The sequence below is a fragment of the Urocitellus parryii genome, chromosome 6 (genome assembly GCF_045843805.1).
Source record: "Urocitellus parryii isolate mUroPar1 chromosome 6, mUroPar1.hap1, whole genome shotgun sequence".
NCBI classification, from domain to species: Eukaryota; Metazoa; Chordata; class Mammalia; order Rodentia; family Sciuridae; genus Urocitellus; species Urocitellus parryii.
The window spans coordinates 112,254,908-112,280,676 of record NC_135536.1 but is presented as its reverse complement, the minus strand read 5'-3'; the positions used below and the strand labels follow the sequence as shown (position 1 = coordinate 112,280,676).

The 25,769-nt window shown below is 53.1% G+C and overlaps 1 protein-coding gene and 1 pseudogene across 1 annotated transcript in view; both read left to right on the top strand.

Annotated features, from left to right (window-relative positions):
• Window positions 1-25,769, top strand: part of Itga11 (integrin subunit alpha 11) — a 114,231-nt gene that overhangs the window by 74,722 nt on the left and 13,740 nt on the right. The window contains exons 11-20 of the mRNA XM_077799944.1: window positions 7,275-7,419; window positions 7,900-8,048; window positions 14,046-14,186; window positions 14,457-14,660; window positions 15,330-15,460; window positions 18,665-18,831; window positions 20,068-20,210; window positions 21,459-21,569; window positions 24,228-24,313; window positions 25,305-25,512. Coding sequence (XP_077656070.1) covers window positions 7,275-7,419; window positions 7,900-8,048; window positions 14,046-14,186; window positions 14,457-14,660; window positions 15,330-15,460; window positions 18,665-18,831; window positions 20,068-20,210; window positions 21,459-21,569; window positions 24,228-24,313; window positions 25,305-25,512 — 1,485 coding nt within the window. The remainder of the gene's footprint in view (window positions 1-7,274; window positions 7,420-7,899; window positions 8,049-14,045; window positions 14,187-14,456; window positions 14,661-15,329; window positions 15,461-18,664; window positions 18,832-20,067; window positions 20,211-21,458; window positions 21,570-24,227; window positions 24,314-25,304; window positions 25,513-25,769) is intronic.
• LOC144255303 (nucleolin-like) lies at window positions 10,363-13,279 on the top strand (annotated as a pseudogene).

Below are 25,769 nucleotides of genomic sequence, written 5' to 3'. Positions count from 1 at the left end.
AGCAGCATGTGGTGCCTGGGGCTGTCTCGGGCCCCCACTCACCCTCTGTGTGCTTCACCTGGTTCTGGTTCATAAGATGGCGCTGAAACCACCCTGAATTGCCAGAGAGACAGAGTGTCCATATCTCTGAGATGCTTCATAAACTGTAAAGTCCTGCTTAGGAGCAGCACATGGGAAAACAGACGCCCCATGTGTTGTTCCATGGGCATGCTTCGAACAGGCATGTCCCAGGTGGGGTTGTGCACTCGTGTGCTGTTGGGCAGGCACTGCCTCCCAGTTTGCCAGAAAAGCCTGCTAGTCCCTGTAGTTGTGCACTCATCACCCATCAGATTTGCTTAACTCTTCTATGGGGTAGACGGGGCAAGTTCCTAGAGCCAAGTTTACAGATAAAGACATTGAGTCTTAGAGAGGTTAAGTGGCCCTCTGAAGTTAAAAAAAAAAAAAAAAACAGTGAGAATTAGTCACATGGCACCATCTACACCTAGAAGCTGCTCCATGAGCAAACAGGGAATCTCAAGAGTCTGAGTCAGAAATCCCAGATTGGAGGGGAGGGGGCACATACAATGCACAGCAGGCAGATGAACGGAAACACAACTTGAACCTGGATTGTCCTGAGTTGCATCATTCCCACTGTCCTGAATACAGCAAGGTGCATAATAACATATGCACCTCATAATAACAGCCCTGTTACAGGTGACAGCTCTGTAAACTTTTCCAGGGAAGTCCTGCACCTCATTTCATGCTCAGAAGATCCCTACGGGGTCTGCAGGCATTAACAGTTCTCCTGTTTAAAGTGGTCAGATCCACCAATCTTCTCAGTGCCTTCTTGCCCTGGGCCCTATGCTGGATACGGCAGAGGCAGAGGTGGAGCCCTGCCCTTCAGCTTGCAATCCGAGGGTAAATTGCTGGGCACAGTGAGGCAAGGGCATCCATGGGCGCAAGGTCAGGCAGCGAGTCTCATGCTCTGGCAGCACGAGTCCTGGGCTCCTGAGTCTGGGGTCAAGGCTGATTAGAAAATACATCAAGGAAATGCAATTCAATTCAATGCAACCAGCATTTGTCAAAAACAATTAAAGAAGAAAAAAATTGGAAGTGATTCTTGCCACCAAAAGTTAACTTCAAACAGTCCAAAACAGCAGTCCTCAGTTTTGAGAAAAGGATGAAAGAAACTGCAGATATTTCCTTGGTAAAAGCATATAACTCCAGGTCTTCTGGGCCTCTGTAAAGACCCCTACTCAATGAGGCAGCCAGACGTGACAGCTAATGCCAACCAGGGCAATGGTCAGGCTCTTACAGAAAGAAAGGCCTGGGCTGGGGCTGGGGCTGGCATGGCCAGGGAAGGATTGGCAAGGGGTCAGCACTTGAAAGGGCCTCTGAAAGGACAAGGATCTTAGCAGCCATGGGTGGGGCAGGGGAGCAGAGGATTGTGTGCACAGGACTGGGAGGAACCTGGGCACAGGCCAGGGAATCAAAGACCCAGTGTCTCCTGTATTCCTCTATGGCCATTTCCTGAGCATCTTCCTGTGGGGTGGGGCAGAGGGCACTGAGGATAGAGACTAGGGTACCACTTCATTTGGGGAGAAAGACTTAAGTTTCACCTAAGGTTCATTCTCAGGCAGGTCACTGTCCAGGTCTCAGGGGCCAGGGAGGCTCAGCTGGGCTTAGGGATTCAGGGAGTTACTCTGAGCCCTGGAAAATGGCCCCAGCAGCTCAGTGTGTCCAACGCTTGCAGGATCAGTGGGTTCCCCAACTATTTGGAGGAGGTGGGGCAGGCAGGGAGACTCAGGAGCTTAGAGCCCCAGCTTGTTACTCGGGTCGGCCAAGGTCATGACTGCCCTGGCTGCCCTGTGCAGCTTCTAGATACGCTGCCCAGTTTTCCTATTCCCCCAATCAGAGGGACTCGGTTGCCTCTCCCCACACATCCCAGTTCTTTTACCATCCCTAATACCTGGGTCATGTTCCTATGTCCCAATCATCTGGAAGGTTTTCTCTGCTAAGACTTTTAAAGAGAATGATTATATTTGGATCTGAGACTTTTCTGATTGAAGGCGGAGTAAGAAAACCTCCAAATCCCAAGAGAATGACATGTTGGTGATGAGTCCACCGTAACTAGACATTAAATTGTTCTGTCAGAGCACAGAGGTCTGTGAATGCCAAGCCACTGATGCTGTCATGAATGGCTGTGACCATCCTATCCCCGGGAGCCCAGCGACTCAGCTCTCAGTCAGTTAGCTGCTTTGGGAACTTGGAACAACAGGTCCAGTCTTGACCCTGAGTGGGTCCATGTTCTAGACCAGCCCTAAACTCCCTCTCTCCAGAAGTGGGCCATAGGCTACTGCCTGAAAATGTACTGAGGTGCCTGAGCTTCTCTGAGCCTGTTTAGTTCAGTTAGAAGGAATGGAAGGGCCCAGCCCTGTGGGAGGGGCCCAGTATCCATCCTCAGTGGGCAGAAGAAAGGCACAGCTCTTCATTGCCTGGCTTGCTGCCTGTTGTCTTATCCAGCAAGGAAACCAGCCTGCAAAGCTAAAGCAACAACAGAGAGCAGGGCCAGAGCCCAGGGTAGAGAGGAGACCTCCAGATATCAGCCAGACACTCACGAGGTCCATGGTCCCAGACCATACGACATTACATCCCAGACTGATGGCAGAAAGCCGGAGCCACAGGAACCTGGGAGCCAGAAACTCTAGTCTTGAATTATAAAAAGGGAAAGAATATTCCAAAAATCACCCTCAGGAAAGCTAGCTATGGATGCCTGGTCAAACTTTAGAATAGATTTTTAAGCCAGTGGTTCATTCACATTGGGAAATGACTGCACAGGCCACTAAGAGCTGGAGTGGTTCTTGCGTGCTGGCTGCCTCTGGGTGGTGACCTCCATGGCAAAAGCTGCACCATTTTTCCAGAAAGCTTGTAAAAGGGACCCCTGCCTCCATCCTGCAGCCTGTGCCCTTCCCATGGGCCTTCTGGGGCTGTGGGCTAGACAGCCAAGGTCACTGCTGTTACCAAAGGCTCTTAGTGGTTGAAGCCTTAAACAGTGTAATCTTAGATTTAGAGTTTGCATCTGAACTAGCTTTACAGTTTAATTCAGTCAAAAATGAGAGAAGCTGGGGCTGGGGCTGGGGCTCAGTGGTAGAGCGCTTGCCGAGCATATGTGAGGCCCTGGGTTCGATCCTCAGCACCGCATATAAGTAATGATCCATAATGGTAAACTGACATCTGGAGGTTGGAGACCCTCCATGGCCCTACAAAGTGGACTCCCCCTGCCAGTTTGGGTAGGCGATTAGGACTGTCCCCTGATCTTGGTGTCGGGGAGGAAGACCCAGTGCCCTCTGAGGGTCTCCCACCTGGCCTCCATACAGCTCTCCAGCAGCTACCTCCGCCTGGCTCCACAGCCTCCCCAAAGCCAAGAAAAGCTGGAAGGAAGAGCCACTGGCATCCGCATCTGGACGCCATCACTGCCTGGCTGTGTGGGCTCAGACAGCACTTCACCTGTCTGAACTTCAGGCTTCGAGACGTCTGAGGAGTATCCCTGAAAATGAATCTTGAGGCTTCGAATGGATGTTGAGATTTACAGACAAATGGGTTGGGGTTTTCTTAAAATCCTTTCCTAACTCCTCTCTGGGCCCACCCCCTCCCTTAGTTGGTCACCCTCTCCTGGGATCCCTAAAATAGCCCGTCCTTGCCTCCCTGGGGCACTGCTCACCCACCCCACAGTGGCCAACTTGACTATGAGATCAGATCTTTTCTGGCATCTGCCTCCCCAGGAGATGCAGTGTGCACCATTAATGAACGACAAGAGCTTCCAGGTCCCAGTACTTATGGCTACCAAGCACTGTGCTGAGGGAGACAGAGGCAGACTTGCCCAAGGTCACACAGCTAGAAGCTTTGCAGCTGAAGAGGGGACGCAGGAAGGTCTGACCCCAGAGTTCATGCTCCAACCACTAGGCCAGGGAGTCTCAATATCGACCCAGGAGACCTTCTGTGTTGGATAATGAGCAGACACCCCCACCCCAAGCTGTGATAACCAGAAACATCTCCAGACATGACCAAACGTCACCTGGGGAGGCAATGTCACCTGCCCTAGACCATGTGCTGGGGTTGTAGTCCAACCCTGGCTGGGAACCTGGACTGGGTGGGAGACAGAGTGTGGGGAGACATGGTCACACACCCAGGGAGCACCCACCTTGACTGGAAGGCAAGACTGAGGCAGAGGCCAAGTAGAAGAGCTAAGAGCTGCCTGGCAGGATATGACAGGAATGCCACAGATGCTCCAGTAGGTCCGGCTGCAATGGCCTTGAGGCCTCAGGTCCTCCGACAGCCGTCCAACCTGCAACCTGCCCCACAGAGCACCAGCTATGGGAAGGGTCCATCCAGCTAAGGCCACCTAGAGACACCTGGTGTTGTCTCATGGGAGCTCAGGCCACCCCATAAATCTGGGAAGACTGGGAGGCCATAAATCAAAGAATCCGTGCCGGGCCTGCAGAGGATGGGAGGTTGCCCGTCCCTAGAATGCTCTGCCATTTGGTGAGGGCACGTGACTGGCTTCCCCCACCAAGGCTCTGGCCCTTTTAATCTTCTTCTTTTCTTCTTCTCCTTCTCCTTCTCCTTCTCCTTCTCCTTCTCCTTCTCCTCTTTTGCACTACCTGTCCAGTCTCAAAATGTCTGGGCTTCGCGCACTAGGAGAGCAACTGAGCTTTGCCTTCACACGCCTACTCCACACAGTGCCCCTGTCCTCAGTGGGGCTTTCCCTGACCCCAATAAACCCACTCTCAGAAAAGGGCTTCCCACTAAGACTTCAAGACCCAGCTACCGCCAGGGTTACAAGAACACAAGGCAAGAGGCTGAGAGTGACCCGCTGGCTAGGGCCACCAAATCCAGGAGCACTGGTGGAATTCCCAGACTCCACTCTCCATCATGTCAAAATGGCTCTGCCAGTACATCTCAGGGGCTCCTTGCCATCTGCAAAATCAAAAATTCATCTGCATGTCAGGCGCAGTGGCGCACATCTATAATCCCAGATGCTTGGGAAGCCGAGGCAGGAGGATCGTGAGTTCAAAGCCAACCTCAGCAATTTCAGCGAGGCCCTAAGCAACTCAGTGAGACCCTGTCTCTAAATAAAATGCAAAATAAGGCTGGGATGTGGCTCAGTGGTCAAGTGCCCCCGGATTCAATCCCCAATATAAAAAAAAAAATCATCTTTAAAGTCCTCTCCATACAACCAAGAAGCCTGGTCTGCAGTTAAGATCTTGAGCAGTAGGCAGAGAGAGGGGGGAAGAAGGATGGAAGGCAGAGCCCCAACAGTGCTCCAGATTGGTGGGGGGGGGGTCCGGAGGACAACTGGAAGCAGGACTCCCCCAGGGCTTGGGGGAACACATGGCTGTTTTTCTCCTCAGCCCAATCCACCTGTCTGGCCCTAGCCCTGCCTTTCTGACTTGCCATATGACCTTGGGCAAGTTCCTTCCTCCCTTTGAACCTCAGCCACTGGTTTGTCAAGTGCAGATAATGAACAGTCTGTCCCCTCCCAGAGTCTCTGCGGTCTCAAATTGGTGGTTGGCTGAGAAAGCCCTCCACAAAGAAGGGAGCACACCCCAATGTTAAGAATGTTGGCAGTGACTGTGGACAGCGAGTATCTGAGTCCCCAGCCCCATCCTGGTCCCAGCAGACTGTCACAGCCTCCCAGGCCAAGACTTGAGCACAGTGGGAAGAAGAAGGCTAATTAGAAAGTCGAACACCACCAAGCGCCCAACTCACCCGAGACCAGCTTATTTATAGTTGTAAAAACATTCTGTCTGCACAGTCGGTTCCACCTCTAGGAGCTGGCATTTTTTAACCCTTTGATAAGACCAATTTTTCTCTTTAAAGCTAAGGGGGAGCCTTGAGCCCAGCCAACCTGCAGGCTTCCAAGAGGGCTCAGTGGGACAGAAGGGTACATTAGTGCTGTGCTTTAAATGCCCAAAGCTGGGATACAGGCAAGCTGCTCCCACCCCCAAGTCACCAAGGAAACCCAGGAAAGTGGCCCTCCAACTGCTTTGCCACCCTCCTGGGGCTGCTCAAATGCCTGATAACTTTCACCCTCTTTTCAAGTCCACGAGTCTTGTGGATTGTTTATGCTGGGGAGCAGGTAGGGTGCAGGGGCAGCCCAGAGAGTGAGTGGACTCAGTACTCAAGAAATAACCCTGGAGTCAGAAACGTGGAAACTTCCCTTCCAGGAGCCAAATCTTCCTGTCCTCCTGACCAGGCCTTGCAGATTTCAATTGTCCTGCACTGGGTGGGCAGATCAAGACCCTCCAAGCCCTGAGAAATAAGTTTCAGTCTTCAAATCATGTGGCCCTGGCTTATCTGTCCAGCCTCATCCTCTGCCCCCTCACTCAACGCTTCTGCCCCTCACTCAAACAGCTTTCAGTTCCTTGAAAGCAAAGGTTCTGACCTCTCTTCAGCCTCAGGGCCTTTGTACAAGCTTCTCCTGGCCCTTTCCTTCTGGCTCTTGTACCCTCTTTTCGGACCCTTCTCCTCTTTCAGTGTTTGGGTAAACATTCCTTCCTCTAAAAGGCTTCCCAACCCCCATCAATCTAAATTAAACTTCACTGTGATTTCCCTGATTGTACTGGTCAGTTTGCACGTGTTTAAGTATTTCTTTAGTATCTCTGCCCTCTGCAAGGTCAGGGATGGTGTTCCCAGCACCAAAAAAAAGTGGTTATCATAAAGTAGATGCTCAGTGAACTTTAACTGAAGAAATGAAGAGAGAGTAGGATTTTTAAAAAATAATTTTTCATTTTTAATTAGTCATAGAGTAACTGTTCATATTCATGGGTGCAATGTCATGCATATATCAGGTCATGCATACAGTGTGGTGACTGGGCAAGAGAGTTCACAGGAAAGCAATCGCACACTGCAAAGGAACACTGAAGGAAGTCAGGTGAGGGGAGACACGGCTCCAAGGAGGTCACCAGGAAGAGATTTCCTAGAGGGGTTTTTGAAGCCCAAGGAAGGATGGAAGTTTGTCCAGAAATTGGAATTTATTTCTAGAACACTCTCTTTTCTTGACATTCCTTGGGATCAGTTTGACCCACTTTGTTCTAAGGATGGGCTAGGGCAAGACAGTCTCCATGGCTTTTTCAAAAGCTGAGAGTCCAGCTCAATGTTAGATTGCTACATTGAACCCTCAACAAGGTGCCCTAGGAGGCTGCAGGAGGCTGCGCTGGTCACAGGACCTGGGGGCTTTCAGCAAGAGGTCCCCAGGGAACAGGATCTAATGTGGGTACCCTCCCGGTTGCCAGGACGGGATTCTGCTGGGAGCCGTTGGCGCCTATGACTGGAACGGGGCGGTGCTGAAGGAGACGAGCAGCGGCAAGGTCATTCCGCTCCGCGAGTCCTACCTGAAGGAGTTCCCCGACGAGCTCAAGAACCATGGCGCGTACCTGGGTAAGCGCCCTGCAGGGGACGCGGGAGGGCACGCGGCTGCACCGTCCCCCGCACGCCCAGGCCAGGGGCCTCCCCGTGCTGGGTCACGCAGCCACACTGAGCTGCAATTCCAGGCCCGAACACCCGGCCCAGGGACCGGCTCTTCTCCATCCTCCACGCCCAGCACCGTGCTGCACCTAAACGGCTGTCCAAGGGGAGGTAGAACAAATGACAAGCAGCTTCCGCACCTTGAGTGTGTTTCAGCTGGTGCTTTTGGACTCTAGGTCAGAGGGCGGTGGCATTAAAGCTTCCTGGTGCAGCACGCTGGGTCGGCCTACCCAGACCAGATGCAAGACCAGCTGAAACTAGCACCTCTCCCATTGTTTGATGTGCCCGAGAGCCGCAGGGGGCGCTGTCCCTCCTGGGGCACTGCTAAACAGGGTCCTAGCAAGGCCTGCCAAAGACAAGGCGCACAGACCAGCCTGTTTCCTCCTGTGGCAGGGTACACAGTGACGTCGGTCGTGTCCTCCAGGCAGGGGCGAGTGTATGTGGCCGGAGCTCCGCGGTTCAACCACACGGGCAAAGTCATCCTGTTCACCATGCACAACAACAGGAGCCTCACCATCCACCAGGCCCTCCGGGGCGAGCAGGTAATAGAGGGGGAGGCTGCAGCAGGGGCTGTCTGCCGGAAGACTGGGCAAGCATATCAGATTGGGGGTGGAGGGGCTTCTGGGGCTCACCTCATCCCTAGCAACAAGAAGGCCCCCAGACCCACAGGCATCTTCTTGGAATGGGTACATACCTCATCCATCAGGGTTAAAGTGTCAACCTAAGCTGTCACTTACTGCCCTAAAATGTCCTTGGAGCAGACCAACCTCTCACCAAGCCAGGCCTAGGCCCTGCTACTAGCTTGGAAAATCCAAGAGAATTCTCCCTGCCGTGTCACTGACCTCTTGTCTGGTGCATCTGGGTGATGGCTTCCCAGCCGGAGTTGTCAAGGCCCCCAGCAAGGGACAGTCAACACTCCTCAAGCCATCTTCATGTTGCCAAAAGTTGTAAGTCCACCCCCAGCAAAGCCCTAGGGGCCCCCAAGATGCAAGCTTCTCCCTTTTTCCTGGAATAGTGACAATGCAGAGTGGAAGGTCAATGCCACTGCCCCAGACTGTGTTGCAAAGTCTCATGTTGGAGGCTCCTGAGGGCAAACAGGAAGGCTATGGTAAGAGTGGCTGGGGGTACATAGAACCAGAGTCACTTCAACACCCCAGGAAATCTGTCCTAGGAGGCAACACGGCTTTGTCAAGATCACATGGCAGATTCCCAGAAGGGTCAAGTTAAGAATCCAGGCTTCTGGAGGGGACCTCTGGCACCTCCTGACCCCCAAAAGCAGGCCTCACTGCTCCCATCTGGCAGTGTCCAGGCACCCTGGCTCAAGCTGAGCCCTGTCCAGGCCCTTATCTATTGTTCTGGGCAATCCCTCAGCACTCTTGAGCCTGGGAACAGCCCTGTCCTGCCTCTTCTGATGCCCCATCCCATCACCATGAGAACACGCTCCTCACTGGGTGGAACCCAAATCCCTCTAGCTGTAGAGTGCTGCCCACCATTCTGCCACTCCTTCAGGTCACCATCTCTGCTCCCCCTGCCCACCTCGTTCGGCCCAGGGCAGGCTCTTTTGGAAGTCAAGGGCTAGACCTTGAGAGCTGGAGGGAGTTCTCTGATGAATTATGACATACTCCTACCCAGTTCCTCCTCCAACATCCGAATAAGAAACCGCAGTGCCAAAAGCAGCTGAATTAAGTGGATTCCAAATCACTGTGACCCACATAGCTAAGGCCACAGATTTAGACACACTCCTCCTCCCTCCTCCCTTGCTCTGTCTGCCTCTTAATTGCTTTAAGTAGACACATCTCTCCTGCTCCCCAACCCAGGCTTATTATTTCCTTTTTCTCTTGCCTGTATTTTTATCTTTCTCCTCAGTTAAAAGCTTTTAATGCTTGAGAATAGATTTCTTCTGAAAACACCCTGCACCAGGATATGGCAGGGGAAGGAGCCAGGGGCTCATGTGTCACACAGCCCCAGCTTAGCAGGGACCAGCCTTCTGACCTTGGGCAAGCAACTGGAACACTCTGAGTTTAGATTCCTTCCCTGTAAGATGAGACAACTGAGCTGGGGATGTGGTTGGGTGGTAAAGCACTTGCCTAACATTTGTGAGGCCCTGAGTTTGATCCCCAGCACTGCCCAAAACCATAAATAAATAAAATGAGCTGGGCTCGGTGACACATGCCTGTAATCCCAGTGGCTCTGGAGGCTGAGGCAGGAGAATCACGAGTTCAAAGCCAGCCTCAGCAACAGCGAGGCGCTAAGCAACTCAGTGAGACCCAGTCTCTAAATAAAATACAAAATAGGGCTGGGGATGTGGCTCAGTGGTTGAATTCCCTGAGTTCAATCCCTAGTACCTCCCCCCAAAAAAATAAAATAAAATGAAATAAGATGACTATGTCTCCCAAGCAGCTCACACAAGCTAACCCAAGGCTATAAATCGATCACACAGGACCTGCCTGTGGGCAGGGTGCCTTCCCTTCCCTAAGGAAACCCAATAAGCAGTTATTAGGTCCCTCTTGTGTTCCAGGCATGGACTAGGCCCAGAGGGGCACATCCTTAGAGGGAGCAGGCTGGTAGGAGGAGTGTGGAGTCTGGGGCACATGGAAAAGAGGCTCCCACGGCAAGGAGGGAGGGCCAGGGACAGCTTCTAAAAGGAATAGCTTTTAGATCCGAGGGCTGGCAGGTGTTATCTGGGGAAGTCAGGGGACAGAGAGGTTTAGGTAAGGGAAGAGGGAAGCCCGGAACTAGCCAGAGCCTAGGTCATTAAGAGAAGCAATAACTGGGTATAGAAGGAGCCCAAGGCTCAGCATAGGGAGCAGAGGGTCGCAGGACAGAGGCTGGGCAGGAGGCAATCCAGCCGGACACATGGATGAGGTTAGGCTCTACCCCAAATGCAAGCATGTAGCTTGGTTAACTGTTAAAGGCCATTCTGGTGGCATGGGGGTGGAACCGAGGGCCAGCACGAAGACTGGAAGGTCCATTGGAAGGAACCCCACCCAGGGGAAGAGCAGTGGGAAGCAGGTGGAACTTCCTGGTAGAGCTGCAGATGGGAGAGGTGGAGGGTGGAGGCAGGGACCCCCAGGCTTCTGATGAGGGAGTAGGTGGCACCTCCCCCGACCCAGTTGGAGAGCACTGCAGCCAGGGCAGGAGAGGAGCACGGTGGGGACTCGGATGCCTAGGAGAATTCAGCACTCCCCATCCAAGATGCAAGCTCCAGAGTGACCCAGGACATTGAAACTTGAAACAAGCCAACTGTCGCAGCGACAGGGCCTTCATTAAATACATCAGGGTGCTACAGAATCACCAGTGATCATGTCACAGAAAAAAATATGTTGCTTTCCCCTCCGTCTCTAGCTATAGCTGGCAGCCAGGTACATGCTCAGCATTTTCAGTACCCCAGGGCGGCTGTCCATGTCACTTCAGCTCCTCTAGGTTCATCTGCACCTTCACCCGCCACGCACTCACCTGTCATAACACCCCATCGTGGGGAAGCTCACAAAGGCCTGTAAAAATCAAGGCAACCCCAAGAAAGTGGCTCCTCCCCCATAAGGAGGTAGAAGAAGGTAGTGAGATGAGGAAAAGTCAGAAGATGAAGACGGTGACAGCAGTGGAGAAGAGGGTGTCACCCCTCAGAAAAAAAGGCAAGGAGGCCACCGCAACCCCAGCAAAGGAAGGATTGTGATTGCCACACCTGCCAAGATAGCAGCTGTCACCCCAGGCAAGAAGGCAGCAGCCTCAGCAGCCAAGGAGACAGTGACACCAGCCAGCAGCTGCACACCTGGCAAGAGGGAGCCACTCCGGGCAAAGCACCAGTACAGCAGACCCTGGTAAGAAGGGAGCTGTTGCCAGGCAGGATGGCACACGCCTGTAATCCCAGCAGCTCGGGAGGCTGAGGCAGGAGGATGGAGAGTTCACAGCCAGCCTCAGCAAAAGTGAGGCTCTAAGCAACTCAGTGAGACCCTGTCTCTAAATAAAACACAAAATAGGGCTGGGGATGTGGCTCAGGAGTTGAGAGTTCAAGCCCTGAGTTCCATCCCTGGTACCCAAAAAAAGTGGAGCTATTACCCCAGCCAAGGGGCAAGAAATGGGAAGAAGGCCAAGAAGGAAGACGATGAGGAGGAGGAGGAGGAAGAGGAGGAATTTGAACCAGCAGTAATGAAAGAAGCAGCTGCTACTCCTGCCTCAGAGGATGAGGACGACGAGGAGGAGGAGGATGAAGATGAGGAGGAGGAGGATGAAGATGAGGAGGAAGAAGATGACTCTGAAGAAGCCATGGAGGTCACACCAGCCAAAGGAAAGAAAGCTGCTGCAAAAGCCCTACCAAGAGCATGGCTGAGGAGGAGGAAGAGCAGGAGGAAGACAATGGGGATGAAGAGGAGGAGGGGGAGGAGGAGGAGGAGCCTGTCAAAGAAGCACCTAGAAAATGAAAGAAGGAAACGGCCAAACAGAAGGCTGCTCCTGAAGCCAAGAGACAGAAAGTGGGAGGCTCAGAACCAGCTACGTCTTTTAATCTCTTGGGTGGAAATCTGAATTCTAACAAACCTGCTCCTGAACTAAAAACTGGTATCAGTGAACTTTCTGTGAAAAAAAATGATCTGGCTGCTGTGTTCAGAATTGGAACGACTAGGAAGTTTGGCTATGTGGATTTTGAATCTGCTAAAGATCTGAAAAAAGCCTTGGAACTCACTAGTTTAAAACTTTTTGACAACGAAATTCAACTAGAGAAACCAAAAGGAAAGGACAGTAAGAAAAAAGGAGGTGCAAGAACACTGTGGGCCCCAAATCTCCCTTGCAAAGTCACTCAGGATGAATTAAAAGAAGTGTGTGAAGATGCCGTGGAGATCAGATTAGTCAGCAAGGATGGGAAGAGTAAAGGGGTTGCTCATATTGAATTTCAGACAGAAGCTGGTGCAGAGAGAACCTTTGAAGAAAAGCAGGGAACAGAGATGGATGGGCGAGGTGCTTCCCTCTACTACACTGGAGAGAAAGGTCAGAATCAAGACTAGAGAGGTAGAAAGAATAGCACCTGGAGTGGTGAGTCAAAACCTCTGGTTTTAAGCAACCTCTCTTACAACGCAAATGAAGAAACTCTTGAGGAAGTATTCAAGAAGACAACTTTGATCAAAGAATCACAGAACCAAAATGGACACCCAAAGGGTATGCATTGTTAGAGGTTGCTTCATTTGAAAATGCAAAAGAAGCTTTAAATTCCTGCAATTAAAGGGAAATTGGGGGCAGAGCAATCATTCTGGAGTAGCAAGGACCCAGGGGACCGCCTAACGCAAGTAGCCAGCCACCAAAAACTCTGCTTGTCAAAAGTCTGTCTGAGGATACCACTGAAGAAACCTTAAAAGCATCATCTGACGGCTCTGTTCGTGCAAGGATAGTCACTGACCGGGAAACCGGATCCTCCAAAGGTTTGGTTTTTGTGGACTTCAACAGTAAGGAGGATGCCAAAGCTGCCAAAGAGGCCAGGAAGGTGGTGAAATCGGTGGAAACAAAGTTACCTGGGACTGGGCCACGCCTAAAGGGGAAGGGGGCTTTGGGGGTCACGGTGGAGGCTGAGGTGGTGGCAGAGGAAGCCAAGGTGGATCCGGCAGCAGAGGCCAGGGAGGGTTTAGAGGGGGAGGATTTCCCAAGGAGGCAGAGGAGCCCACCAGCCGTAAGGAAGGAAGACAGAATTTGAATCGTTTCTTCTGTCCCTGTCTTTCCTTCTTCCATTTGAAAGAAAGGACTCGGGGGTTTTTAACTCTGTTACCTGTTCAATGACAGAGCCCTCTGAGGACTTTCCAAGACAGTGTACAGTCCTGTGGTCTACTTGGAAATCTGTACAGATGACCTTTCAAAGGAGACACCCTGTTGGTTTTGACTGGATATTCACATAAACTGTTTAAAGAGATGAGGGATAGAGCTAACCCTTATCTGTAAGTTTTGAATTTATATTGTTTCATCCCATGTACAAAACTGGAAAAAGGAAAAAAAAAATATGTCACAGGCTTGGGGTATCTCTCAGTGGCAGAGCACTTGCCTGGCATGTGTGAAGTCCCAGGTTCTACTTCCAGCATAGAAAAAAAATTATTTTTAAACAAATGTGCCATGAGGAAAAGGCTTGTGATCCATTGTTATGTTTAAAATTTAGTATGTAGCCGGGGACAGGGGTACACACCTGTAATCCCAGCAACTTGGGAGACTGAGGCAGGAGGATGGCAAGTTCAAAGCCAGCCTCAGCAACTTCTCAAGGTTGCAAACAACTTGGTAAGAACCTGTCTCAAAATAAAAAATAAAAAAGGGCTAGGGATGTTGTTCACATCCCAAGATGGTAAGCACACCTGGGTTCGATTCCCAGTACCAAAAAAGAAGAAAAGTATATAAACTATATATGGAGTATGGTCCTCATTTATAAAAATAAAAACATTTGCACATACATAAGAATTTAGCAACACATCTCAGGTGAAAAAGCTAGAATAAAGTACACTAAGAATATTCGTCGTAGTTATATTTGCACATTGGGATCATGGGTAACTTCTGTTTGCTTCTATGTGCCGCAGATAGGCTCTTACTTCGGGAGTGAGATCACCTCAGTGGACATCGATGACGACGGAGTGACCGATGTGCTACTGGTGGGGGCACCCATGTACTTCAGCGAGGGCCGAGAGCGTGGCAAAGTGTACGTCTACATCCTGAGACAGGTACTGCGGGTGGGGCGGCAGCTTCTCAAGGGCCCCTGCTTGGACTTGGGTCACCACCAGGGAACGGGGTTCCAGGGAGGCCAGCTCCCTCCTGCAGGACCCAGGCTGGGGGAAACAGGAACCTCCTCTGTCGTGGGGCTCCTGTCACCAGAGAGAGGATTCTGGGAGGACGGAGTGGAGAGAGGCCGCTGTGGCAGCAGGCAGAGGGAATCACGACCCCAGGGTCCCTTACCAAGACCCCTGAGCCCGTTCCTGGCCTTGGCTTTGTAGAACCGGTTTGTTTATAATGGAACGCTGAAGGATTCCCACAGTTACCAGAACGCCCGGTTTGGGTCGTCCATTGCCTCTGTTCGCGACCTCAATCAAGATTCCTACAATGACGTGGTGGTGGGAGCCCCTCTAGAAGACAACCATGGAGGCGCCATCTACATCTTCCATGGCTTCCAAGGCGGCATCCTGAAGAAGCCCAAGCAGGTGAGCGTCCCCTGGGAGTGGGTGGAGCAGGAGTGTGGCTGCTTCTGTGTGGTCACGTGGTTCTGCGTTCTCCTCTGGCTCTCCTGCAGGAGGGGACCCTGTCTGTCCGACTCCCTTGCCTCTAGTTTTGACACAAGTGCACTGTGTCTTCAGTGCCATCCCCACACCACTTCTGGCACCCTCTCCTGGCCTGCCTTCATCCTCCCAAGGTCAACCACGACACACCCAGGCACCCACCTCACCCCCACAGGCATCTGGGCTGTTGACGGCAGGTGGAAGACTCCCCGCTGGCTCCACAGCTGGGTGCCCTTCACACACCTCAGAACTCACCTGTCTCGGCCCCTCGTCCTCATGTGGCCCTCATATTTTGTTAATAAGATCATCTAATAAATACACCAAGATCTGAAATGCTGAGGGGTGACTGCCAATCAGCATCTATTTACACTGAATGGGGAACGCTTTCAAGACATAGTATTTTAATCCAAAAGCGTGGCTTTCATGGTGGGAATGTCATGCCGTGACAGACTGAGAAGGAGACAGCTTTGGTCTGGGGAAGCCTCCCGATAGTGTCCAACATCTGTCCCCAGGACCCCCCCCCCCCGTGGTGCCTGCGGGCCCTACCTGAGCTCACGGTGCTCACGCCCTGCCCACGCTTTCCTCTCCCTGCAGAGAGTGGCGGCGTCGGAGCTGGCTCCCGGGCTCCGGTACTTTGGCTGCAGCATCCACGGGCAGTTGGACCTCAACGAGGACGGGCTGGTGGACCTGGCCGTGGGCGCGCTGGGCAATGCTGTGATTCTGTGGTTGGTTCCCCCACTTTTCCTGCCTCTTGGGCTCTCCTGGGGGTCATGATAGAGAGAGGGTTTCAAGGACAGGCTGCAGGGTCTTTGTCCCTTTAACCACTGTCAGTTGAACAAACCTGGATGACACCTTTCCCTTTTGTGGAATCAGTACATGTTATCTTCAAGTTCAAATCCCTCTTCTTAATAGATTAGTGGGACTTTAGATCAAAGTAGTGTGTGAAACCCCTCTTAGAATTCATCCTGAGCTGCTGCGTGTGATCCCAGCAGCTCTGGAGGCTGAGGCGAGTTCAAAGCCAGCCTCAGCAATTTAGCAAGGTGCTAAGCAATTCAGGGAGACCCTGCCTCTAAATAAAATACAACATAGGGCTGGGGATGTGGCTCCGTGGTGGAGGGCCCCTGAGTTCAATCCCCAGTCCAAAAAAGAAAACCCCAGAATTTGTCCTGAAAGCTCTGCTTCCCAGAATTCCTTCCACTTCAGCTTTTCAAGCTACTTGGAGGAGCACATGGAGCACATTCGGCTCAGCTGGGAGGATCTCTCTTCCTCCTCTAGAGTGGGAGAGGTGATTCAGGGCTTCTTTCCCCAAAACCCCTGTGGCTTCTGTTTTCCTTTGTTCAGGGCTCCATTTCAATGCTCTCTAGAAGCTCCTATATTTTACCATAGGTTGGCTTCTCTTAGATGCTCCCCCCCAAAAAAAAAAATTAACTTAGGCTTTTTTCATGTACCTTGATGAGTTACAGTTTATCATTTATTCATAATAACTTAAAGAGAAATTGTAAAATAAAGGAAAAGATAGCTCTGTGTTCCCTCCAGCTTCACACTACCACCTTGAGTGTTTTGGCATCTTTCCTCCCCATCTTTTTCTGCCTGCATACAATTTTATATAAATTCAAAATTTTCACACAATTTTTAGAATGCATTAAACAGATATCCTATGACTTTACAGGGAGAATAAAGATGGGGAGGATGTGTCCCATCCTCAAGAAGATTGCCACCCAGAGGGGAAATGTCTCCACCCAGGTTTTGTAGAAAATAGCTCAAGACATAAGCTCCTGAGCAGACGCTTTGGGAGCAGGTTCCATCTCAGAAAAAAATGGCAGGAAAGGAGAGCAGATCTGAGCACGCGCTACTGAGTGGTCGGCTTTGCCACAAGTGCAGCTCCTGCTCAGCACCTGTTTCTTGACACAGCACGTTGTAGGGGACACAGGAGCAGCACACCTGCTGGGCCCCCATATCTGTCATCCATAACCAAAGTATCCACACCCTTTCAGTGGTGTCCTGTGGCCCTCTGGGCAGTGCTAGGAAAGCCACAGTCTCCAAGAGCCCAGCCCAGTCAGAGCTCTTCCCCACACGTGGGGCTTGTAGGTTGGGGCAGTGGTGGCAGCAGCAACAGCAGCCTGGGCTTGAAAGGCTGATGAAGGTATTCACCAGCCAGGAAGCGAGGCAGGCGTCCAGGAGCAGGGAAGGGGATAGAATGGCCAGCAGGTCCTTAAGGTGGCACATCAACTGTATGGGAAACAAGATACACACCTGCACCCACCCCAGGGACTCAAGTCTCACCCAAGGGGTTTGATCCAGCTCCGACTTTCGGGGTCTGGACTGCATGCTGCCTGTAGTGATGGAATTGCAGGCCAGAGCCCTCTGGGAAGACTTTATGGTCAAACCCCACGGCTCCCAAGTGTGACTGTCCACTAGGGTCACCCAGGAAGCTTTTAAAACTCATTGTCCTAGCTGAACTCTGACCAATTGAAGCAGAATTTCACCAGAGGGACCCAGAGGACAGTGATTTTTTTTAACTCCCCAGAAGATTCCAGAAGGCTGTCAAGTGGGTGTCCTCGCTCACCCCCAGGACTTTTGCAGGCCTTATCAGCGGTATCATGGGACCTGTCCCAGGTCCAGCAAGAAACCAGCCTTACCTCTGAAACCGCTGAGCCAAGCTACACCTATGTCCTTTATAAAGTCGTGGTTTGCAGAGGCAGTAGGTTTCTGTTCCTGATTATGTTTGATGTAGATCAGTCCAAGAGTACTTTTGTATCCTTGGCTACCTGACTAGGCCAGTATTGGACAGATGGTTGGGGAAGCTCTAGAACACTGTTCTTTTCATTAGCCACTCCCAGAATCACCCAAAGACCTTTACACCTCTGGCTCTTCAAAGTGAGTTCCCTGAGCCACCCACAGCAGCTCCTGCTTGTTGGAAGCACAGAGTCAATGCCAAACTATTGAATTAGAATCTGCATTCTAGCAAGATGCTCTGTGCCGGGTTTCTGTTCTTGACTAAAAGGCTCAGGGGTCACTCCAGTTGAACTGGGCTGATTGGGCTGCATGAAATAATCACACAAGAGACAGAAATACCTTTTTCTTTGGGGTCACTGTAATGGCTCCTCTGACCTTAAGGGTCCACAGGAAGAGAGAGAGAGCAAGAGCATGCGCTGACCCCTTTTATTGAGGAGAAGCCATTCAAATGAGGCAAGGGATCAGGTTTCAGGGGGCTGAGTCTATCTTCATGATGTCCACTGTTGGCAGGTTGACGGACATCTAGGTAGGCTACACCCAAGAGCACAGTAAGAGAAGGGGACACACACAAGGCACTTCCATGGAACATTCTATTCCAATCAGGGCAAGGAGTAATATTACAAAGGAACAGGTGAGCATAGCTCCACCCATGCTGTAGCAAGACACACCCATGCACAAGACACCATCCCTCGAATCCAAGAAGGGTGGGGAAAGCTCTGCCACATTCTGTGACTGAGCACTTCAGCTCCCAGCAGGGGAGTGTGACTCAGTCACATGCAAGGTTGGTCTCCCACAGCTCTGGGGATGTGCAAACAGGTTAAAATTGAGAAGCATCACTTTAAAACATGTTAATGCCTGATTCTAATTCAATTTGGCCCAGGTTTTTTAAAGTGTTCCAGATGATTCTAATGTACATATGGGGTTGGGAACCCCATATAATGAGGGGGCAAAGGGAAGTCAGTGTGTACTGGGAGAAGGGCACAGGGCCTCTGAAGGCCCCGTGAGGCTGCGGAGCCCTCGTCCATCTGCACGCTTCTGCCCAGTCCTGTGGCATCCGAAGCCCCGCTCTGCCCCACCCCACAGCGCCCTCCAATGGTGGTTTGCAGGTTCTGCTCCCATCTGAATCTCCACTTTTCCCATTTGTCACAGCTGAGAGCCTGCCCCACCCTGGCTCACTGGCCCTTCTCCTCCAGGTCCCGGCCCGTGGTTCAAATCAATGCCAGCCTCCACTTTGAGCCATCCAAGATCAACATCTTCCACAAGGACTGCCAGCGCAACGGCAGGGATGCCACCTGCCTGGCCGCCTTCCTCTGCTTCACGCCCGTCTTCCTGGCGCCCTATTTCCAAACAGCAACTGTCGGTAATCCAGCCCCTCTGGCCCCACCCCACCCCAGTCTCCCTGTGAACTTTGCGATTGCTCTGTCAACAGTCTGGGCTTTTCCTGAAATATTTTCTAAGCGCTAGGTCACACCTAGAGCCACCTCTGCTGGAGGCCCCTCTAGTGCTGTCTGTCATTCCTAGGGACAAAGGGACTCGTGGCAGGGCTAGGGTGACAGTGGGCAAAACTGACCAGTGAAGAAGACAGGGGAAGAAGGAAATAGTCTGGCTCCAGTTTGAACATGGCACTGGAGGTAGGGGAGCAGACAGGGTGGACACCCAGAAGTCAGCCTGGGTGCAGAGGGAAAGGCAGAGCCAGGAGCCAGCTGGTGGGAAGCTGGACCCTGGGGCCAGGCACGTGACCACAGTAGTCATGGGTGCCATTGGGCAGTGGGTGTGGGTCTGGGCAGGTCCAAGTCAGGCCCCTACTCACAGCAGCCCAGGAGTGGTGGCTGCAGGTTCTAGGACCGGGCAGGGCCTGCACCTGAAATGGGACAACGGGTACCACGTCAGTCGAGGAGCAGGACCAGACAGGGAGAATCAGGGTGTCCAAGACCTGAGAGCAAAGGCAGGCCTGGGCGGCTATGCCTCCTCCAAGTTCCATCTATGACAGGAGAAAATACAAGGGCCCAGGACACCCAAAGCCTGGCTGGGGGAAGGGAGAAGGGACTGAGACCTTCCTGGAACTGGCAAAAGGTTTTCCGAGGTGAAGGGGAGGAGGCTGCCAGCCTTAATCCCCAGAAGGGAGGCTTGAGGATGAGTGGGGAGGCCGGGCTCCCTCCTAGTGGGTCCAGGGCCAGCGGCAGAGGCTCTGTCCTGCACGTCTAGGGACCCCAGAGCAGTGGGAGATGGAAGGTGAAGGGTGTGGAGAGCGTGTGACTCCAGCAGGGGCTGAAGGGGACATGGGGCCTCGTCCTGCCTCCTCTCCTCCTCCCTCCTTTCTCCTCCCCTTTCCTTCTGGCTTGGTCCCCTTCATTTCTCCTCCTCTCCTCCCTCTTCTCCTCCATTCCTTCCATTTCCTCATCTCCTGCGTCACTGGCTCCCTACATGAAGCTTCCTGCTCCCGGGACCTGTCAGGCAAGAGGAAGGGCTCTTCCCTGACCAGCCTGGGGGGCTTCCTGGAGGATGCACACTTCCCAGAGGCCATTCTTAGAGAGAGGCAAACAGCCTTCCATGGGAATGTGGCTCCACCTTCAGGTCTCCCTGTCCCCTCCTCCAGGCATCAGGTACAACGCCACCATGGATGAGAGGCGGTATATGCCGCGGGCCCACCTGGATGAGGGTGGGGACCCGTTCACCAACAGGGCTGTTCTGCTCTCCTCGGGCCAGGAGCACTGTCAGCGCATCAACTTCCACGTCCTGGTGAGCGCCGTCGCCCCTTCTGCAGAGGACACAGAACTGGAGTGGGAGCCAGCCCTGGAGGGGCGAGAGCCTGGCGGGTGTCAGGCCCCTTCTGAGCCTGCAGTGGTCCACAGGAGGCCAGCTAGGGGTCGTGCTCTGGACCTTGGCCACCCACGCCCCAACTCATGCCCCAGAGAGGAGCCCGGGGGGTGTATGTCCACCTGCCTCTTCCAAACCCCTGCTTCCAGCTGTCAGACACCCATGGCTTCCTTAGCAGGGGACGAAACTCAGGAGGGAGGGGGGCTGAGAGAGAGAGAGAGAGAGAGAGAGAGAGAGAGAGAGAGAGAGAGAGAGCTGAGGCCACCAGCAGCCAAAGGGAGGATAAGCAGCACCGGCTGGAAACCAAGACCAGGAGGTGGGGGAGAGAGTGAGAGCTGGAAGAAGGAGCGGGGGGCCAACCTGGCAGAAAAGGGAACCAGAGGGTGGTCAGCAGGGTGGTGGCCTGGGGCCCCCTTTATGGATGGGGAAGAGGGTGAGAAGTCTGCCTCCTTCCAGAAACACCGAGCACCCAGGCACAGCTCCAGCCTCAGGGACGCCAGCAAGGGCCCGGGGACCCACCTGGCCTGGGTGCTCACAGCCTGTGGCCAGAAAGCCAAGGGGTGTGAGAAGTCCTCGTGCCTGTTGGACTGTCCCTGACCTATAGTCCTCGGGGTGTAGCCCCACCTGCCACAGCCGTGTCACGGGAGTCTGTTGGGATGTGTGATTTCAAGTCCCGTCCCAGAGGTGGCCCAGCACCACAGGCAAATCAAAGAATCGTCCCCCCTTCATTTTCCACGCACTGGCGACCAGTCTGAACCGCCCGCCTAGTTCATCTGTTGGTCTGTCCATCCTTCATTGACCCCTGTCATGGTGGTGGGCCTGCGCACAGGCTCCCACCTATTCCTTACTGGGAGGGGAGACCAGCACATAGTCAGGGGTTTTGGAGGTCATATGAGAAGAGGCAATAACAGGATTGGAGGAGGAGGAGGCTCTTTGTGGGCTCCCTGCAGGCCCAGGTATCCAGGTGACCAGTCAGCCCTGAAGGAGGAGCAGGAGGTTGGCAGGCGCTGAGCCAGGAGCCTCTCCACGGGACAGTCCTTTCCCTGGCAGACGGCACTAGGTCTCCCCGGCCCCCACCCCTGGGGACCTATCTGAGGGCCCTCCTGCAGCTTCACTGGTCAGTGGTCCTGCCCCAATGTCCACGCCCCTGCCTTCCCCTCCACCCCTCAGGACACCGCTGACTACGTGAAGCCAGTGACCTTCTCGGTGGAGTATTCCCTGGAGGACCCCGACCACGGCCCCGTGCTGGATGACGGCTGGCCCACCACACTCAGAGTCTCGGTAAGTCTCTCCCACCACGCCTTCCCGCCTCCGTCCCAGCAGATCCACAACATGCCCCGTTCCGTGGTCACCTGGAGCTCTGACAGCACAATCCCTAGAGAGTCAGGACCAGACCTTCTCCTGCTGGAGGCTCCTCGGTATCCCCGGTACAGGGACCACTGAGTAGGTGTTGGAGAAACAGAGTCCCAGGGCCAGAAAGGATCTGGGACCTCCATCATCCACCTCCCACGTTTACAGATGAGGACGTGGAGGTCAGAGTGGCTCAATCACTGAGCCTGGTCTTCTGCTGGTTGAATAACTGACTGATGAACACTCTCCCAAGCCTGCCCCTAAGTATTCCAAGAAGAAATGTTCAGCCTCAACATTGACTCCGGCCTCAACCTCAACCACATTTGCTAATCCCTAGCTCTGGGACTTCCCTAGTCCTGTGACGTCCAACACTCAGATGCATCCCACGTCTGCAACCTCATGTGGACCCCACTCAAAGACACTGTCAGACAGTGTCCGAACTGGGCTGGGGGAGCAGACAAGGTTTGTAAAATGCAATATCTAATGCCTGAGCCCTGAGGACTGAGAAAGCACCCTTAGAGCCCACCTAAGCCATGACCTTGAGCTCCGGTCACTGAGCCAGTCTCTGAACACTGCTGAGTCCAGCTGGCAACCGATTTCAGAATCACTCGAGTTCTTACTTGGAATTCTCCAACACCACGAAGGGACTGTAGGGGAACAGCCAGCTTCTTACCGTCCCCTCTTCTCTCACCACGTCCATCACCCTCCCAGTCCCTCCGAGTCCTCCCCAACAAGGTCCCATCCCTGAGCTGGCGGAGCTGCTTCCTCTCGGTGAGCCAGGAGTGATGAGTGAGGGCAGTCACTCCCCCTCCACACGTGCCAAAGTCCCTGAGGCAGACTGGCCTGCGGGCCGAGCCCTGCTTGGGCCGTGATGAGCTAGATGCCCGGTGGTGGCGAGGGTCCCAGGCCAGGAGGCAACATGAGCTCTGAGGAAGTCAATGGAGCAATCAGACGACAGCCTGGAGGACCTCCTGGTGGAGGTGGCTTTGGGCTGGACTTTAAAGAATAGACAAAATTCAGACCTGCAGTTCTGGGGAGGGTGGGCTTTAATTCCCTGGAGCACACTGTAATGGGAATGGGGAAAAGCAGAGGAAAGGAAAATGTAAAGAAAAGGTTAAAAAGAAAAAAAAAAAGCCAATAAAGAGAGTCCAGGCGTGTTATGTTACGGAGGCCTCTAAAGAGCTGCTAAGCTTCTCAAAAATCTTATTAATCTAGATTTCTAGCCCCCAGCAATCAAGAAACACGCTTCCCATCACTCACACGAAGTCTCACTTGGCATCTAGTAAGTGTGTGGTGCTGTGTCCACTCGGCCACCTCTGGCCTCCTGGGGAAATGGGCCGTTCCGCATCGTCGAGCGTGACAGCTGCTTATCATGTCAAATTGTTCCTTTAATGACTGGATAGGGCTGCTTCTGAAGGTCATCGTAGAGTTTCCAACTTCTCCGACAGCAGGCAGGGTGGGGGGCACAGGAGTGTGATCAGAGACGGGAGCCCACCAAGATGAACGAGGCGCTAGAATACTCGAAGCCCCCGAGGGCCAGCCGAGCCTGGGAACCCGTCTCAGGGTTACGTGACTTCCCTCTCCCCAGCTGTCGCTGTAGTGCGTCTGCTTCCAAGTGCAAGTTCACCGTGCAGTGGCGAAGCCCCATCGATAGTGTCCACCTGGAGAGCCACAGGGCCCTCCTTTGAGAAAGGTCCCTGGCCTTAAGACACGTGTGCCTCTGCGACCTCAGCTCCTCCCCGGGGTTTGGGCCGGGCTCTTGGTGGCGACAGGACTGCTCCAGGCTTGCATCTCCCACTGCCCGTTGAGCCTCTCGCTGGGGACAGGCCACAGCACTCCCAGCTCAGCACCCCCTGGCTGACTTCCTCTCCACCTCTACACACAGATGAAGGGCATGACCAGCTCCCCAGACATTTGGAAAAACTCGACAACAGCCAGGGCCCCTCCTGCCTCAACCTGAACCCCTGAAGCACTCAGTGACTCCTGTCAGGAGTTTGGCATGGCCCAAGTCCCTGTAATAACTATCCCCTGCTCATCTCTTCCTTTCCTCCATCCAAGTGTCTCTTATTATAGCAACACTAACTAACCACCTGTCATTTCCCAGACTCACTCCTGCCTCAGGACCTTTGCATAGACTCATCCTCTCTCTTGACTTCTTGCTCCCCTGGTCCCTTCAGTGAACTCAGTCATCATTTAGAACTCTGACCCATTGTCACTTCTGAAGCCTTCTCTGAACACCTACAGGCCAAAGTAACTAATTCTCCCTTTTGCTGTTTCTACTCCTCATATTTTGTTGTATTTGGTTGGTATTTTTTGCATATTTACACTATAGTTGTTCATGCACCTGTCTTCCCCAGGAGCTGAGGGCAGAAGCTTTCTTCCTCATCCTGTGTCCTCAGTACCAAATGCCTTTCCCCACACGAACCACAGGATAGGTAACTACTGACCAGGCCGGCAGTGTGGGGCCTGGGGAAAGGGCACAGCAGACCCAGCCATGTCCAGTGCACAGACCGCTGCTGTGCCATGACTTTGAGGGCTGGATGCTGGGGGTCCCTCTCCAGCCCCCACAACTGGCTTTTTCTGGCCCAGGTGCCCTTCTGGAATGGCTGCAATGAGGACGAACACTGTGTCCCTGACCTCGTGCTGGATGCTCGGAGTGACCTGCCCACAGCCATGTGAGTTGTCCCCCACACACACCCTGCCCCAGCCTCGCTGCTGACCCCGGGCTCAAGGGGCCCTGGACTGTTCCCTGCACACCTTTGTCACAGGCCGTGAGTGTCTTTCCAGACACTGAACTTGGGGCCTGGTTCTCACCAGGCTCTGCTTCCAACCCCTGTGTGAGCTCAGTCAAGTCCCCCCTCTGCGGGCCTCAGTCGCCTGTTAAAATGATGCTGCTGTCTACCCTGATCTCTTTAAACTTTGTAGTTTGAGCCCAAACTACAAAACAGATGGAGCATAGAATCAGGGGATTCACTTCTGGGTACTTGTTCTCCAGCCCCCAGACTGGGCAACCCCCAGGTCCACTGGCTAAATGCCTGGACTTTCCAATCCTTCTGATGGCAAGATGCTAAGGAGACTAGTAGAAACTGAGCAGTGTGTCCACAATCCCCTGGGGAAATGCAAACTAGCACACAAGGAAAAACATGAACAATATCATGGCTACAATTTACATGTGTTTTGCAATAATATATGTTCAACTTTTATCCAGTTATGAGATGATTCAGATAGAAAATGTATATGTCAGACATAATAAATAGAAATAGCACATCCAAACTTTACTGAAAGATGAAGAAGCAAATATTTTAACCATCTAGGCTGTAATCAAGATCATTTTTCCATCTATCTCTGAGTTTCCTGGCACCCAAGGCTAAAAGGGAAACATGACTAGTTAGAGATGCTACATGAGAGTGAGGTCAAACGAGGCTCTGAGCTCAGAGGAGCATGCAGCGCATCAGGGGGGATCCAGGGGTCTTTGGAGCAGGAGGTGGTCTTGAAGAGTGAGCTCTTTCCAGCCCTGCCATCCACTTTCCTTCCTCTCCCAGTGACTCTTCCCATAGGCAGAAGCCAAGCAAGTGCCCCAGGCCCGTCCCCTGCACCAACCCTGAGCTCAGCTCCGTCCTTGGGTTCCCTGCTCCACCTGTCCGACGCCTGGTGTCTTTCCCACAGGGAGTACTGCCAGAAGGTGCTGAGGAAGCCTGTGCAGGACTGCTCCAAATACACCCTGTCCTTCGACACCACGGTTTTCATCATTGAGAGCACACGCCGCCGGGTGGCAGTGGAGGCCGCGCTGGAAAACCGAGGCGAGAACGCCTACAGCACGGTGCTCAACATCTCCCAGTCCGCCAACCTGCAGTTTGCCAGCTTGATCCAGAAGGTAGGACCTCAGCCACCGCCAGCCTGGCCGAGGCAAAGACGGGAAGCAGGAAGGGAGGTCGGCGGGTCCTGGCTGCACAGGAAACTCACCTGTGGAGCCTAAAAGGCCCGTCTGGTCTTCTCTGGAGTCTCATTGATTTGGTCCTGGGTGAAGCCTGGCCTCAGGGCGATTCTCCGGCTAATTTCAGTGCCCAGTCGGGTCTGGGGGCCTCTGGCATCAGGGCGTGCAAGCCCTGGGGTACACGGGAGGAACACCTT